Raw genomic sequence first — 14,255 nt, 5'->3', positions numbered from 1 at the left:
TTTCCACCTACCTCCTCTGAAATGGCAAATTAAAGAAATGTCTTAGAACTGATTATCTAGAATATTCTTCCTTTCTTTATATTAGATTTGTATTAGCATATAAAAATTTAGGTGACATAGCTTTTGGAAAGTCTAGTTGGCAGCAGAGTTGGACAACAGATGGCCACTCAGAAACTAGACCCAGAAAGGTGACTCACTCTTCATGTATATGCTGATAAGAGAGTCCTATTTTTGGGATACCCTGAAAATCCTTGACCTAATGCAAAGCCCAAGAGACAGTTCAGAATAGGAGTAATTATCATAAACTGATTCCTTGTTTAAAGCAAAATATACCATTTTTAACCAGCTATAGATATCCCAAAAATGTAAAATAAACAAATATATTGACAGCCTACAGCAGCTTTTACCTTTTGAAAAAAAAAAAAAAAAAAAGCAGGCAACGCATAAAAACTTTTCTTAGATGTTGCCTGGAATTCATCGCAAGTAGTTTAAAGTAGTCTTTAAAAATAGGTGGCTTTCAGTTCCATATTTTGTTTCTGCAGAAAGAGCTACTAGCTGACTCATTTAAAAATAATGCTAAAGAATTTTCTTTACTTTTCTTTTTTGCTGAGGAAGATTTGCCCTAAACTAACATCTGTTGCCAACCTTCCTTTTTTTTTTTTTTGCTGGAAGATTAGCCCTGAGCTAACGTCCGTGCCCATCTTCCTCTATTTTGTATGTGGGTTGCTGCCACAGCATGGCTGACAAGTAGTAGGTCTGAGCCTGGGATCCAAACCCAGGCCACCAAAGTGGAACTTAACCACTATGCCACAGGGTCGGCCCCAAATTTTCTTTTCTTAAAAAAAAAAGAAAGAAAGAAAGGATTTCTTCTTACCTTTATGGGGAATTAAAAACTGAAAACAACATCTAATTAATGCTATCTATAGTGGGCAATTTTTAGCAAAGATATTTAAGTTCCTCTTACCTTGGAAATTTTAACTGAAATTCCGTTGAACCTTAAGAAATGTTAAGCACAAACTTAAAATAACTGCTCTACTGCAAAATTCATAAGTCATATTCCCAATGTTCCTCTTGCCTCAACGAAAATTAGTGAAGATACCTATTTTATTATCAAAGCTCAAAGACACGTATGCCATGATATATGGATAAGCAGATTTAAAAACATTTTACCATCACCTACTAAGTTATACAAGAGATTCCAGTTCAAGCTGACAGACAAAACATAAACTAGATTTAAAGTGCTGTATTTAAAAACAACAAAAAGAATACAGTTTGCATTTTGGGGCAATTAAAATAAGTGAAGACCTGACACTAAAAATACAATGAAAAACACATATAGGATTATCATTCTGTAATTGTTCTATTCTGCTCTTTTCATTTTAAGAATGTAGTCTTATTTAGAGAACAACAGTTAGCTGGTCAAATTTATGCTTAAGACATTTATCCATACTTAACCAGAGAGGTTTCAGAGGCTAATCCACCAGTCAGCTATTCTAAACTCTTTTACGTTAAATATGAACATTTTAGCAACACTACAAGTCACGTCTTATTTATCTTCCTCCTTAAGAACTGCATAGGCTTATTTTAAATAGTTTAAACACCTATAATAAACTACAGTTTGCTAAGAGTAGAGGTACTGTGGTTAATGCTCAAAACGGTGTGCCCAGAGGAAAAGCAAGCATTATTAAATATGAATGCAATCTTTACCAACACAAATTGAAACTTTTTTTTCCCAATAAAAAAGCTAGTACAAAAAAAGATCTCATTCTATAAAGATATATCATTTCCAAATCACAGTGAAAGGAACTCAAGTAATTTACCAATTTTGTTCTCTACTATGTACCTTAGAGATAGTTCACTGAAAACTGGTATCTGACATAACAGAAGGACATTTGCAGAATGTAATATTGTAGTGACAGTACTGAGGCTGATTGCTACAGACATATTAAACTCTTTGAGTAGTAAATGGTTACACATCCTAATTATTTATATAGAACATTGGTCCAATAACAAAAATAGAGAACAGCTGCTGGAAATTTATCTCAATGTTCAGAGATAAATGGGTTAACCCTTCTTCCCATTATTTTCTGCAGCTAAGTCCTTTTTTTTCATACTGAAATCTGATGACAATAAAATTCTGGCATTTTCCCAAGCTACTGTATGAAGAGGATGCTGAAGGCCATCACTATACAGCATATTGCAACATAAGGACTCTTCCGTTCACCTGTTGAAAAAGGGAGATATTCATGTTGATTAACTGAGTGGCTAACATGGACATGATAAGGTTATTACTTACTATGGGATGGGGTACATAAGAATCAAGATAAAGTTCTTGCCTACGAGGTCCATATATTTGGGGGTGGGAGGGGCACGGGCAAAACAAGAACTAGATGCAACATAAAAGCAAGTACAATATAGAATGAGCTAAACTATACAGATTTATTTCTAAGACACTTCTTTTTCATGTGTTTAGAAAACCCTCAATGTGCCATTCTTGTGCCACTGTGTAAAACCAATATTAAAAAATACAATGCAGAATGTAGGATAGAGATCCAAGACAAACAATCTCAATCAACTCAATTAAGGCCAAAGAAATACTGCTTATTTTTTCCTGTGAAAAAGGAAAATTTCTATAAAAAGAAATTCAACATACAATTTTTAGCCATATTTTTTTTCCTCATCGGCAGCAATTGATGACACTTAAAAGAGGAGAAAAAAAGCATTTGTGGATGAAAAATAAGTAGAGGCTGATCAATAAAACTGCATTTTGAAAATGGACATAAAATGCTTAATAAAAACATATTAGAAAAAACTTTCTGGAGGGATTTCATATCAAATCTTTTATAATATGATTACACTGGGTTAGAAATGTAGAATTTGGAGAGAAGTCAAGATGGCGGTGTAAGCAGACTCGGAACTCACCTCCTCCTGCGGACACAACCAATTTACAACTACTCATGGAAAAATTACCCGAGACAGAACTGAAAACTGGATAAGAGGAACTCCTGCAACAAAGTACAATCCTAATCGAGGTGGAAGAGGCAGAAACTCCCTTCTGGAGAGAAAAAACGCCGGCTTCACGGCCGCCCAGGAGCAGCCCAAAGGTACGCAGCCCTCCCTGGAGGTGTGGGGCCCTGAGCCGGGGAGCGCCCCCGCTGTAGGCACTTTGTGGACCCAGCACAATCGAGACGAGTGGCATAATATCTGACATTGCCTGCTACTAAAACATTGGAGAGTACCCCCAGAAAAGTTGGTTCACAAAGAAATTAAAACCGGCTCTTAAAGGGCCCACACGCAAACTCACCTGTATCAGAAAGCAATCGAAAATCACAAGAAAGGTGCACAGTACTTTGGTGAAAAGAGACTCACCTGACAGGCTCTGAGTGCATCTCGGTGAGAGGTGACACCTCTGTAGGGACTGGGACATTGGCAGCGGCCACTGATGTGGCCTGGTGTGGGCATGCTGACACAGATGCCATTGGAGTTCTCCCTGGGGCCTTCTAGCCCAGGCTCTGCCCCACCCACTAGAGTAGCGATTTAATCCAGCTCAGCAAGGGCAGGCAGCCCACCCTAGAGACTGGCCCCACCCAACGACTAGCCCTCAGGCAACTTGTAGGCCTGCAAAGATTGGTGACTGGATTCTCTGCAGCCTGGCAACTGAGCCGACTTCAGTGGGGCAGGGCGTGCACAGGGAGCGGGTGGAGAGTGTGGGGCGGTGGTGGTGGAGTGTGTGGGGCTCCTGCTGTGGAGAGACTGAGTCCACTTCAGGAGGTTGGGGCACGCACACGGGGCAGGACTGTGTTGACTGTGTGTGTAGACCTGTGGGCGGCAGGGCTTGTCAGCTGCAGAAGACTTGTGCTTCTCAAAGACCCACATAGGGGGTTTGCCCCACCTTCCAAAGCCTGAAACAACTGGGTGCTCCCGTGCCTGAGGCCAGCCCCACCCAGCTGCAATCCTCAGAGAGCTGACAACAGACCTAAAGGCTGGAGGCTTATAGCAATTGTAAGCCCGTAAGCCTAACAACCTGCCACGCTGGGGGCCTACTCACTTACAAGAAATACTGCAACACAAATGTGGTATTAGAACTTGCAGCCAACTGTGCTGGGGCTCACTACACCTGATAAAGAGACTGAAGGGCCCACAAAAACTACAAACAGCTGAGCATTACAACAGCTGACCAGGAGCATAACGCGGCCTCCCTGGGCGCCTACACGGAGAGCAAACAGGCCACAACAGAAGGACACACGTAGCCCACATAGGGGTCACTCCTGGAACAATGAGAACTGAGGGAAGCACACTGCAGGCCTCCTAAGGCATCACTTATATAAGGTCACCTATCCAAGAGCAGGAGACGTAGCTGACCTACCTAATACATAGACACAAGCACAGGGAAAGAGGCAAAATGAGGAGGCAGAGGAATACATTCCAAGTAAGGGAACAGGACAAAACCCCAGAAAAGGAACTAAGTGAAACAGAAACGAGCAACCTACCTGACAGAGAGTTCAAACAAAGAGTGTTAAGGATGCTCACTGATCTGGGGAGAAGAATAGATGAACTCAGTGAGAATGTCAACAAAGAAATGGAGATATAAAAAAGAACCAATCAGAAATGAAGAATACAATACTGGAAATGAAAAATTCACTAGAGGGACTCAAAAGCAGAGTAGAGGATACAGAAGAACGGATCTGCGAGCTGGACGCAAGACTAGAAGAAAATACCCAAGCTGAACAGGTAAAAGAGAAAAGAATTAAAAAGAGTGAGGACAGTCTAAGGGACCTCTGGGACAACATCAAGCACACTAACATCCGTGTTATAGGTGTCACGGAAGGAGAAGAGCGAGACAAAGGGGCAGAGAATCTCTTTCAAGAAATAACAGATGAAAACTTCCCTAACCTAGGGAAGGAAACAGACATCCAGGTACAGGAAGCACAGAGAGCCCCAAATAAGATAAACCCAAAGAGGCCCACACCAAAACACATCATAATCAAAATGTCCAGAATTAAAGATAGAGAGAGAATCCTAAAAGCCACAAGAGAAAGACAAGTTACATACAAAGGAAACGCCATAAGGCTATCAGCTGACTTCTCAGCAGAAACCTTACAGGCTAGAAGAGAGTGGCATGATATATTTAAAGTGCTAAAAGGAAAAAACTTATAGCCAAGAATACTTTACCCAGCAAGGTTATCATTCAAAATGGAAGGAGAGATCAAAAATTTCCCAGACAAGCAAAAATTAAAGGAGGTTGTCACCAGAAACCAGTGTTACAAGAAATGTTAAAGGGACTGATTTAAGGGGAAAAGAGAAGACCACAAATAGGAAAAATTATCTATTTCCATGATAAGAGGGTAATGGAAACAAAAAAAGAGGTTAGATATGATATCAAAAACATAAAATGAGGGAGGAGGGGAGTTAAAGAGTAGAGCTTTCAGACAGAGGTCAAACTAAAGAGACCATCAATTCTGTATAGAAGGAGAAAGGAACAGAGAAGGACTACTAAAACACTGAGGGAAAAAAAAGTTAAAAAATTGCAGTAAGTACATACTTACCAATAGCTACTTTAAACGTCAATGGACTAAATGCTCCAATTAAAAGGCATAGGGTGGCTGATTGGATAAAACAACAAGACCCATATATATGCTGCATATAAGAGACACACTTCAGACCTAAAGACACTCACAAACTGAAAGTGAAGGGATGGAAAAAGATACTCCACGCAAATGGCAATGAAAAGAAAGCTGGGGTAGCAGTACTCATATCAGACAAAATAGACTTTAAAACAAAAACTGTAAAAAGAGACAAAGAAGGGCATTACATAATGATCAAGGGAACAATCCAACAAGAGGATATAACACTTGTAAATATCTACGCACCCAATGTAGGTGCACGTAAATATATAAAGCTATTAACAGACATAACAAGAGAAATAGACAGTAACACACTAATAGTAGGGGACTTTAACACTCCACTTACACCAACGGATAGATCATCCAAACAGAAGATCAATAAGGAAACATTGACCTTAAACGACACACAAGAACAGATGGACCTAGTAGATCTATACAGAGCATTCCATCCAAAAAGCGAAAAATACATGTTCTTTTCAAATGCACATGGAACATTCTCCAGGATTGATCACATATTAGGCCACAAAACAAGTCTCCATAAATTTAAGAAAACTGAAACAATACCAAACATCTTTTCTGACCACAACGGTATGAAACTAGAAATCAACTATAGGAAGAAAATCAGAAAAGCCACAAATACATGGAGATTAAACAAAATGCTACTGAACAACAACTGGGTCAACGAAGAAATCAAAGAAGAAATCAAAAAATACCTGGAGACAAATGAAAATACTACAGGCCAGAATTTATGGGATACAGCAAAAGCGGTTCTAAGAGGGAAGTTTATAGCAATACAGGCCTATCTCAACAAACAAGAAAAATCTCAAATAAACAATCTAACTGCACCTAAAGGAACTGGAAAAAGAAGAACAAACCAAGCCCAAAATCAGTAGAAGAAGGGAAATAATAAAAATCAGAGCAGAAATAAATGAATTAGAGACAAAAAAAACAATAGAAAAAATTAATAAAACCAAGAGCTGGTTCTTTGAAAAGATCAACGAAATAGACAAACCTTTAGCTAGACTCACCAAGAAAAAAAGAGAGAAGGCACAAATAAGTAAAATCAGAAATGAAAGAGAAGAAATTACGACACCTCAGAAATACAAAAGATTATAAGAGAATACTATGAAAAACTATATGCCAACCAATTCGACAATGTGGAAGAAATGGATAAATTCTTAGAATCATACAACCTTCCAAAACTGGATCAAGAAGAAGTAGAGAATTTGAATAGACCAATCACCAGTAAGGAGATCGAAACAGTAATCAAAAACCTCCCCAAAAATAAAAGTCCAGGACCAGACGGCTTCCCTGGTGAATTCTACCAAACATTCAAAGAAGACTTAATACCTATCCTTCTCAAACTCTTCCAAAAAATTGAGGGGGGGAAGCTCCCTAACTCATTCTACGAAGCTGACATTACCCTGATACCAAAACCAGACAAGGACAACACAAAAAAGGAAAATTACAGGCCAATATCACTGATGAACATCGATGCGAAAATCCTCAACAAAATACTAGCAAATCGCATACAACAATACGTTAAAAAGATTATACACCGTGATCAAGTGGGATTTATTCCAGGTATGCAGGGATGGTTTAACATTCGCAAATCAATCAACCTCATACACCACATTAATAAAATGAAGAATAAAAATCACATGATCATCTCAATAGATGCAGAGAAAGCACTTGACAAGATACAGCATCCATTTATGATAAAAAACTCTGAATAAAATGGGTATAGAAGGAAAGTACCTCAACATAATAAAGACCATATATGACAAACCCACAGCTAATATCATCCTCAATGATGAAAGACTGAAAGCTATCCCTCTAAGAACAGGAACCAGACAAGGATGCCCACTGTCACCACTCCTATTTAACATAGTACTGGAAGTCCTAGCCAGAGCAATCAGGCAAGAAAAAGAAATAAAAGGGATCCAAACTGGAGAGGAAGAAGTGAAACTGTCACTTTTTGCAGATGACATGATTTTATATATAGAAAACCCTAAAGAATCCACCAGAAAACTTTTAGAAGTAATAAACGAATATGGTAAAGTTGCAGGATACAAAAATCAACATACAAAAATCAGTTGCATTTCTATACACTAACAACGAAGTAGCAGAAAGAGAAATTAAGAATACAATCCCATTTACAATTGCAACAAAAAGAGCAAAATACCTAGGAATAAACTTAACCAAAGAGGTGAAAGATCTGTACACCGAAAACTATAAAACATTTCTGAAAGAAATTGAAGAAGACACAAAGAAATGGAAAGATATTCCATGCTCTTGGATTGGAAGAATTAACATAGTTAAGATGTCCATACTTCCTAAAGCCATCTATAGATTCAACGCAATCCCTATCCAAGTTTCAACAACATTTTTCACAGAAATAGAACAAAAGAATCCTAAAATTTGTATGGAACAATAAAAGACCCTGAATAGCTAAAGGAATTCTGAGAAAAAAGAACAAAGCTGGAGGTATCACACTCCCTGATTTCAAAATATACTACAAAGCTACAGTAACCAAAACAGCATGGTACTGGCACAAAAACAGACACACAGATCAATGGAATAGACTTGAAAGCCCAGAAATAAACCCACACACCTATAGACAGCTCATCTTCGACAAAGGAGCCAAGAACACACAATGGAGAAAAGAAAGTCTCTTCAACAAATGGTGTTGGGAAAACTGGATAGCCATATGCAAAAAAATGAAAGTAGACCCTTACCTTACACCATACACAAAAATTAACTCCAAATGGATTAAAGACTTGAATGTAAGACCTGAAACTATGAAACTTCTTGAACAAAACATAGGCAGTACACTCTTCGACATCAGTCTTAGCAACGTATTTTGAAGCACCATCTCTGACTGGGCAAGAGAAACAATAGAAAAAATAAACAAATGGGACTACATCAAACTAAAAAGCTTCTGCACAGCAAAGGAAACCACCAACAAAACGAAAAGACAACCTAACAATTGGGAGAAGATATTTGCAAACCACACATCTGATAAGGGCTTAATCTCCAAAATATATAAAGAACTCATGCATCTCAACAACAAGAAAACTACCAACCCAATTAAAAAATGGGCAAAAGACCTGAACAGACATTTGTCCAAAGAAGATATACAGATGGCCAACAGACACATGAAAAGATGTTCAAAATCATTAACTATCAGGGAAATGCAAATCAAAACTACAATGAGATATCACCTCACGCCCGTCAGAATGGCTATAATTAACAAGACAGGAAACAACATGTGTTGGAGAGGATGTGGAGAGAAGGGAACTCTCACACACTGCTGGTGGGAGTGCAAACTGGTGCAGCCACTATGGAAAACAGTATGGAGAGTCCTCAAAAAATTAAGGATAGAACTACCATATGATCCAGCTATTCCACTGCTGGGTATTTATCCAAAGAACTTGAAAACACCAGTGCGTAAAGATACATGCACCCCTGTGTTCATTTGCAGCATTATTCACAATAGCCAAGACTTGGAAGGAACCTAAGCGCCCATCAAGGGACGAATGGACAAAGAAGATGTGGTATATATATACAATGGAATACTACTCAGCCATAAGAAACGATGAAATCCAGCCATTTGTGACAACATGGATGGACATTGTGGGTATTATGCAAAGTGAAATAAGTCAGAGGGAGAAGGTCAAATACCATATGATTTCCTTCATTAAGTAATAGATAATAACAACAATAAACAAACACATAGACACAGAGATTGGATTGGTGGTTACCAGAGGGGAAGGGGGGAGGGAGGAGGGCGAAAGGGATAAATCGGAACATGTGTGTGGTGATGGGTTGTAATTAGTATTTGGGTTGTGAACATGATGTAATCTATGCAGAAATAGAAGTATAATGATGTACACCTGAAATTTATACAATGTTATAAACCGACGTTACTGCAATAAACAAAAAATTAAAAAACAAACAAAAAAGAAATGTAGAATTTAAAACCACCACTTCCGTATGAGTCAATTTTCACGTGTTTAAGCAATGTTAATATTTAGAGACTTTCCTTTTCATGAAGAAGACCTGAAGTTGGTTTGTGAAATTGTCTTGCAAAGAGATAGAGATCCTGTGATTGTGAGTTAATCAAATTCATTTGCTCTTTCTTCAGTAACTGCAAGGCTGTACAATTCCACAAAGCACTGGGCATCTGTATGTTGCCGTGAGGGCACATAAGAAAGGAGGAAGGGAGAAGAAACAGTGATGTGCTACTTCTAGAAGTAATCCTAAGTGTGTACCTGCTGTCCTCTAGTAGAGATGATTTATACTCCTCTCATTTGTGTTTTTCTATGATATTTAAAATCAGCTCTTTCCCAGTAACTAAGTTCCTTATTTCACTTAGCAAGTTCAGTTAACTACCTCTAAAAAATGTCAATCTTGACTACCCTTATCAATGAAAATCCTCAAGGTCATTCTCATCTTCAGAGCGTCCTCATTGAGCTCACAGTCACATTGTTCATAACTTTATATCTTTGTGTCTGCTCAATGACAATATTCATAGAAGATATTACAGTCATACAAATAAAAGAAACATTTCGTGTTTTTCTATCCATAGACATTTAATGGACTGCCTTTCAGCTAAGGGAAAATCTAGAAAGTGAGAGAATAGTGTTTTCACAATACCACTATCTCAACTGGAAAAAAAATCTTTTAAAACTAAAAAATACCTTGGGCATCATTTTTAAGCAATGCTAGTTGTTTTGGGGGTAAAAAAAACCCAAGTTATCAAACAAAACAAAAAAACCCATTCAGACATAAATTTCAGATAGATTTCATAAGCAAGACTGTCATCTTATTAGGGCTAGACACTCTCATTATCTAATATAGTCTTATTAAACACCTAAAAGAAGAAATTAATATTGTCCTAAATTTTCCATCTGCTGGAAATTAATTTTTGAGGAAGTTCTTCTCTTCCTCATCCTCCAACTTAGAATGTTATAATTTACATGTGGGTTTCATTTTCCTGTTTTTAATTTTCTTAAAAGAGATTGCCATGTGGTAGAGGTAAACATCTTGGTTGAACTTGGGTAAGAATGTTACTTCTTGTCTGGTCATAGGTCTGTATAAGTCAATGTGAAACAGTTGCTGTAACGTGATGTGTAACATGGTAAGATGATTTGGCTGGGCCTTTTCCCATTAAAATTGTATCCTTTCTTTGTGGATATATTCTGCGTCCAGATAAGAGAGGAGCGTGTGGTTGAGAAAGCAGTATACCAGCATTAACATTTTCTAAGCCACTTTGCCAAAATGAAAGCAGTATACCAGCATTAACATTTTCTAAGCCACTTTGCCAAAATGAAAAGCTAATGCTGTCACATAATTGGCAAGAATGAATACTTTAACTGAACCATTTAACCTATGGCATTCATATAGTAAGAGAGGAAAATGGAAATAATAAATGAGCAAGGAAAAAAGAAAAGAGTTTAATTTAGACATAAAAGTAGGTGATACTACAGGAAATCATTAAGAAAGCTACAAACTAGATGTCTTAAACTTTTAGCTGTACTTTCAAATAACAATTGTGAACAAAAGGGTCACCTGTGTTGGTTACTGAACGGATGTGTACACACTATTCTAATTTATTACATAAAATGGATTTAAAATACCCTAAGATTTTATTTATGAGTTAGCAACTTAATGATAACACTGAGATGAAAGCTCAGCATTCTAGCTCCAGGTGTTCTATGTTTTTACCCATGAACATTTAGTACTATGCTAACACAGTGATGTTCTCTCTGCTCTCTCAAACTGTCTTGCTCTTCCACTATGTGCTCTCTTCGCAGTTTACTTGAGATATTCTTACCACTCTGTTCCTTGACAATAGTATTTCTTTTTCTGGGTGACCTGGCTCTGAAGCAAGCAGTCTGGTTTACATATTTTTACATTTACCATAAACTAGCAGCATTAGACATCAAGGGTGCTCTTTTGTCTCTCTCTCTATTCTTGGTTTGTTTTGAAATGATTAAGATTTCTTCTGTTATTTGCAGCTGTTGAGCATGACTGAATGACAGATAAGTCTGTACCACAAATCTCTGTAAATCTAGCTTGCGCCTTCTCAACTTCAGCACTATTGACATTTTGGCCTAATTCTGTTGTGAGGGGCTGTCTTGCACATTGTAGGATATTTAGCAACATCCCTGACCTATCCCCAGTATATGTCCCCCAACTCTAGTTGTGACAACCAAAAATGTCTTCAGACATTGCCACATGTCCCCTGATTGATAAACACTTATTCAGGCTCTATCTGTGCTTTACCAATCTAAGGTAAATGATACTTCTCACAATAGAAAGATTCTTATGCCTATCACCGTAAGAAATAATAAAGTGTGACAAAGAACACTGAGGAAGGGCAGTTGAACACATTAAAAGCACACTGAATTCTTCGGAAGATGTGTTTTAATAGTCAATATGTTAGAATGAGGGCCTTGAAAGAGGTACTTTTCTGTGAAGCTCTTTATGCTTATACTATCATTTTCTATAGCAAGAAACCTGAGAGGCCAAGGAATCTTATAATCTCATCATAATAGATTTAACAAAGACTTCTAATATAATTTAGTATTATGCTTACAATTGCCACTGATAATGGGTCTTGACTATCATTAAAAGCTTAAAGGAAGAAAACTTGCTCTCTCAAAATTATTTCAATGGCTAGCAACATATGAATCTTAGATATATTACATCAATTCTCAGGTCTTCTTTAGAAAAATATCTAATAAATATTACAAGAATTTAGTCTGTATTTTTCAATCTTTAATCAATTTTGTTTCCTGTTATGGACCAACTTCTAATATTTTATATCTCTGAGAAGTGAAAACCAAAATAAAACATAACACTCCAAAGGAAACACAACTTATCTAAGGGAGATGACTCCTAAATTCCCCATCCAATTCAAAGAGATTAGTTTGGGGAATTCAGGCTGTTGTCAGACTGGCTAAGGAGACTAAATGTCAAACAGGAAAATTTTTTTCATTATGAAAGTCTGACAGCTTTATGAAAGAAAAATGTAGTTATGTATAAATTTAATGTTAGAAGAGTACTAAAATCGAACATTTTTTTGAAAGGGTCACATAAATTCCAAAGAGGACAAGAAATATTCATTTTCAGTCCAAGTATTGTAAGTACAAATGCCCTGAAGTATTTTTTGAAACTTGGCAGGTTAAAAAAGGTATACAGTCATGTGTGGCTTAACAACGGGGATATGTTCTGACAAATGTGTCATTAGGCAATTCTGTTGTTGTCTGAACATCATAGCACGTACTTACACAAACCTAGTGGTATAGCCTAGGCTATATGGTACTAATCTTTTTTTTTTTAAAGATTTTATTTATTTATTTTTCCCCTCAAAGCCCCAGTAGATAGTTGTATGTCATAGCTGCATATCCTTCTAGTTGCTGTATGTGGGACGCGGCCTCAGCATGGCCGGAGAAGCGGTGCGTCGGTGCTCGCCCCGGATCCGAACCCGGGCTGCCCGCAGCGGAGCGCGCACGCACTTAACCGCTAAGCCACGGGGCCGGCCCCAATGGTACTAATCTTATGGGACCACTATTGTACATTTGATCCATCATTGACCTAAACGTGATTTTGCGGCACATGACTGTAATCTATTATTCAAGAATAGTGGTGAATTACAGGAATAAAATACATTTTAATTCATTCACTTAGCAGCATTTGAGATTCTACTATGTGCTAGGCACTGTGCTAAACGTTATATACATAGGGGGATGGGACAAGAGTATTATTATCTAAACAGAAATACACTTAAGATGCTACTAATCTTATTATGAAAAGTTAGAAGATTACCATATTTACCTTAACTTTAATCAATCAGAATAAAGCTCAGGTATGACCACATGGTTTCAACAGACGAAACAGTTAATGTCTTCTAAAAGCAACAAATAACATTCTATGATTTAGCATAGGGCAACAAAACGATTACGTTTAGCTGACTGCTCAGCAAGCCTTTCATTAGATGGGAAATTCATTCTGTTATCAAAATGGTACACATTATACATAACAGCATGCTCTATACTATAAACATGTGTACATAAAACTATACACATTTGTCTGAAATCTCTTCAAAATCAGAAATGCATAGTATTTGATATCTGAATTAGAGAGATTTTGCTTATATATTCCATCTGCCTGCTAATGAAGTATTAAGAAGTATCCACCAAGTGTAGGTTTAAATAGAATAAGGAAAAGAGTTTGGTGGAACCCTACAAACTTTTGCAAAAATGCATGAAATTGGGAAGCCTGCATTTTTAAAACTGACATTTGATATGTGTGAATATGACATAAGTAAATTGGCCAACAATTTAGAGCTGAATAAGTGGAGGGAGATTATAGATAAACACTTACCAATTCTGGCACACTTCCAAAATATACCCAACAATCTGAGTAGAATAAAAAAGAAAAAAGCAGTTATTGATTACTGGGAAAGGTAAATAATTTTCTCAGTATCACATAGAGAATTCATTATATACTAGCATTTTAAATTCTGATGCTTTGCTTCAAAATTGAAATTTGTTTGATGTCAAGCCTTCATTTATGTAGAAAAGTAGGACAAAACAGCTTATCAACCATTAACGCATAGAA

The 14,255-nt window shown here is 37.3% G+C and overlaps 1 protein-coding gene across 10 annotated transcripts in view; it reads right to left on the bottom strand.

The window, feature by feature from the left end:
• TMEM167A (transmembrane protein 167A) overlaps positions 1 to 14,255 on the bottom strand; it is a 77,486-nt gene that overhangs the window by 47,424 nt on the left and 15,807 nt on the right. For 7 of the 10 annotated variants that reach the window (XR_015552035.1, XR_015552037.1, XR_015552032.1 and 4 more), the window contains 3 exons: positions 14,019 to 14,053; positions 13,470 to 13,542; positions 1,229 to 2,224 (listed from right to left, as the gene is read on the bottom strand). Coding sequence is in view for 3 of the 10 variants with exons in the window: in XM_087430091.1 (XP_087286217.1) it covers positions 2,154 to 2,224; positions 14,019 to 14,053 (106 nt within the window). In the remaining 7 variants the exon portion in view is untranslated. Of the gene's footprint in view, positions 1 to 1,228; positions 2,225 to 13,469; positions 13,543 to 14,018; positions 14,054 to 14,255 lie in introns of those variants that run through there. The other 3 variants (XM_087430090.1, XM_087430092.1, XM_087430091.1) reach the window with 2 other exon arrangements.

Source organism: Ceratotherium simum, chromosome 4, assembly GCF_057802395.1.
Source record: "Ceratotherium simum simum isolate JZ-2026a chromosome 4, ASM5780239v1, whole genome shotgun sequence".
Lineage (NCBI taxonomy): Eukaryota > Metazoa > Chordata > Mammalia > Perissodactyla > Rhinocerotidae > Ceratotherium > Ceratotherium simum.
This window is presented reverse-complemented; position numbering and strand designations above follow the sequence as displayed.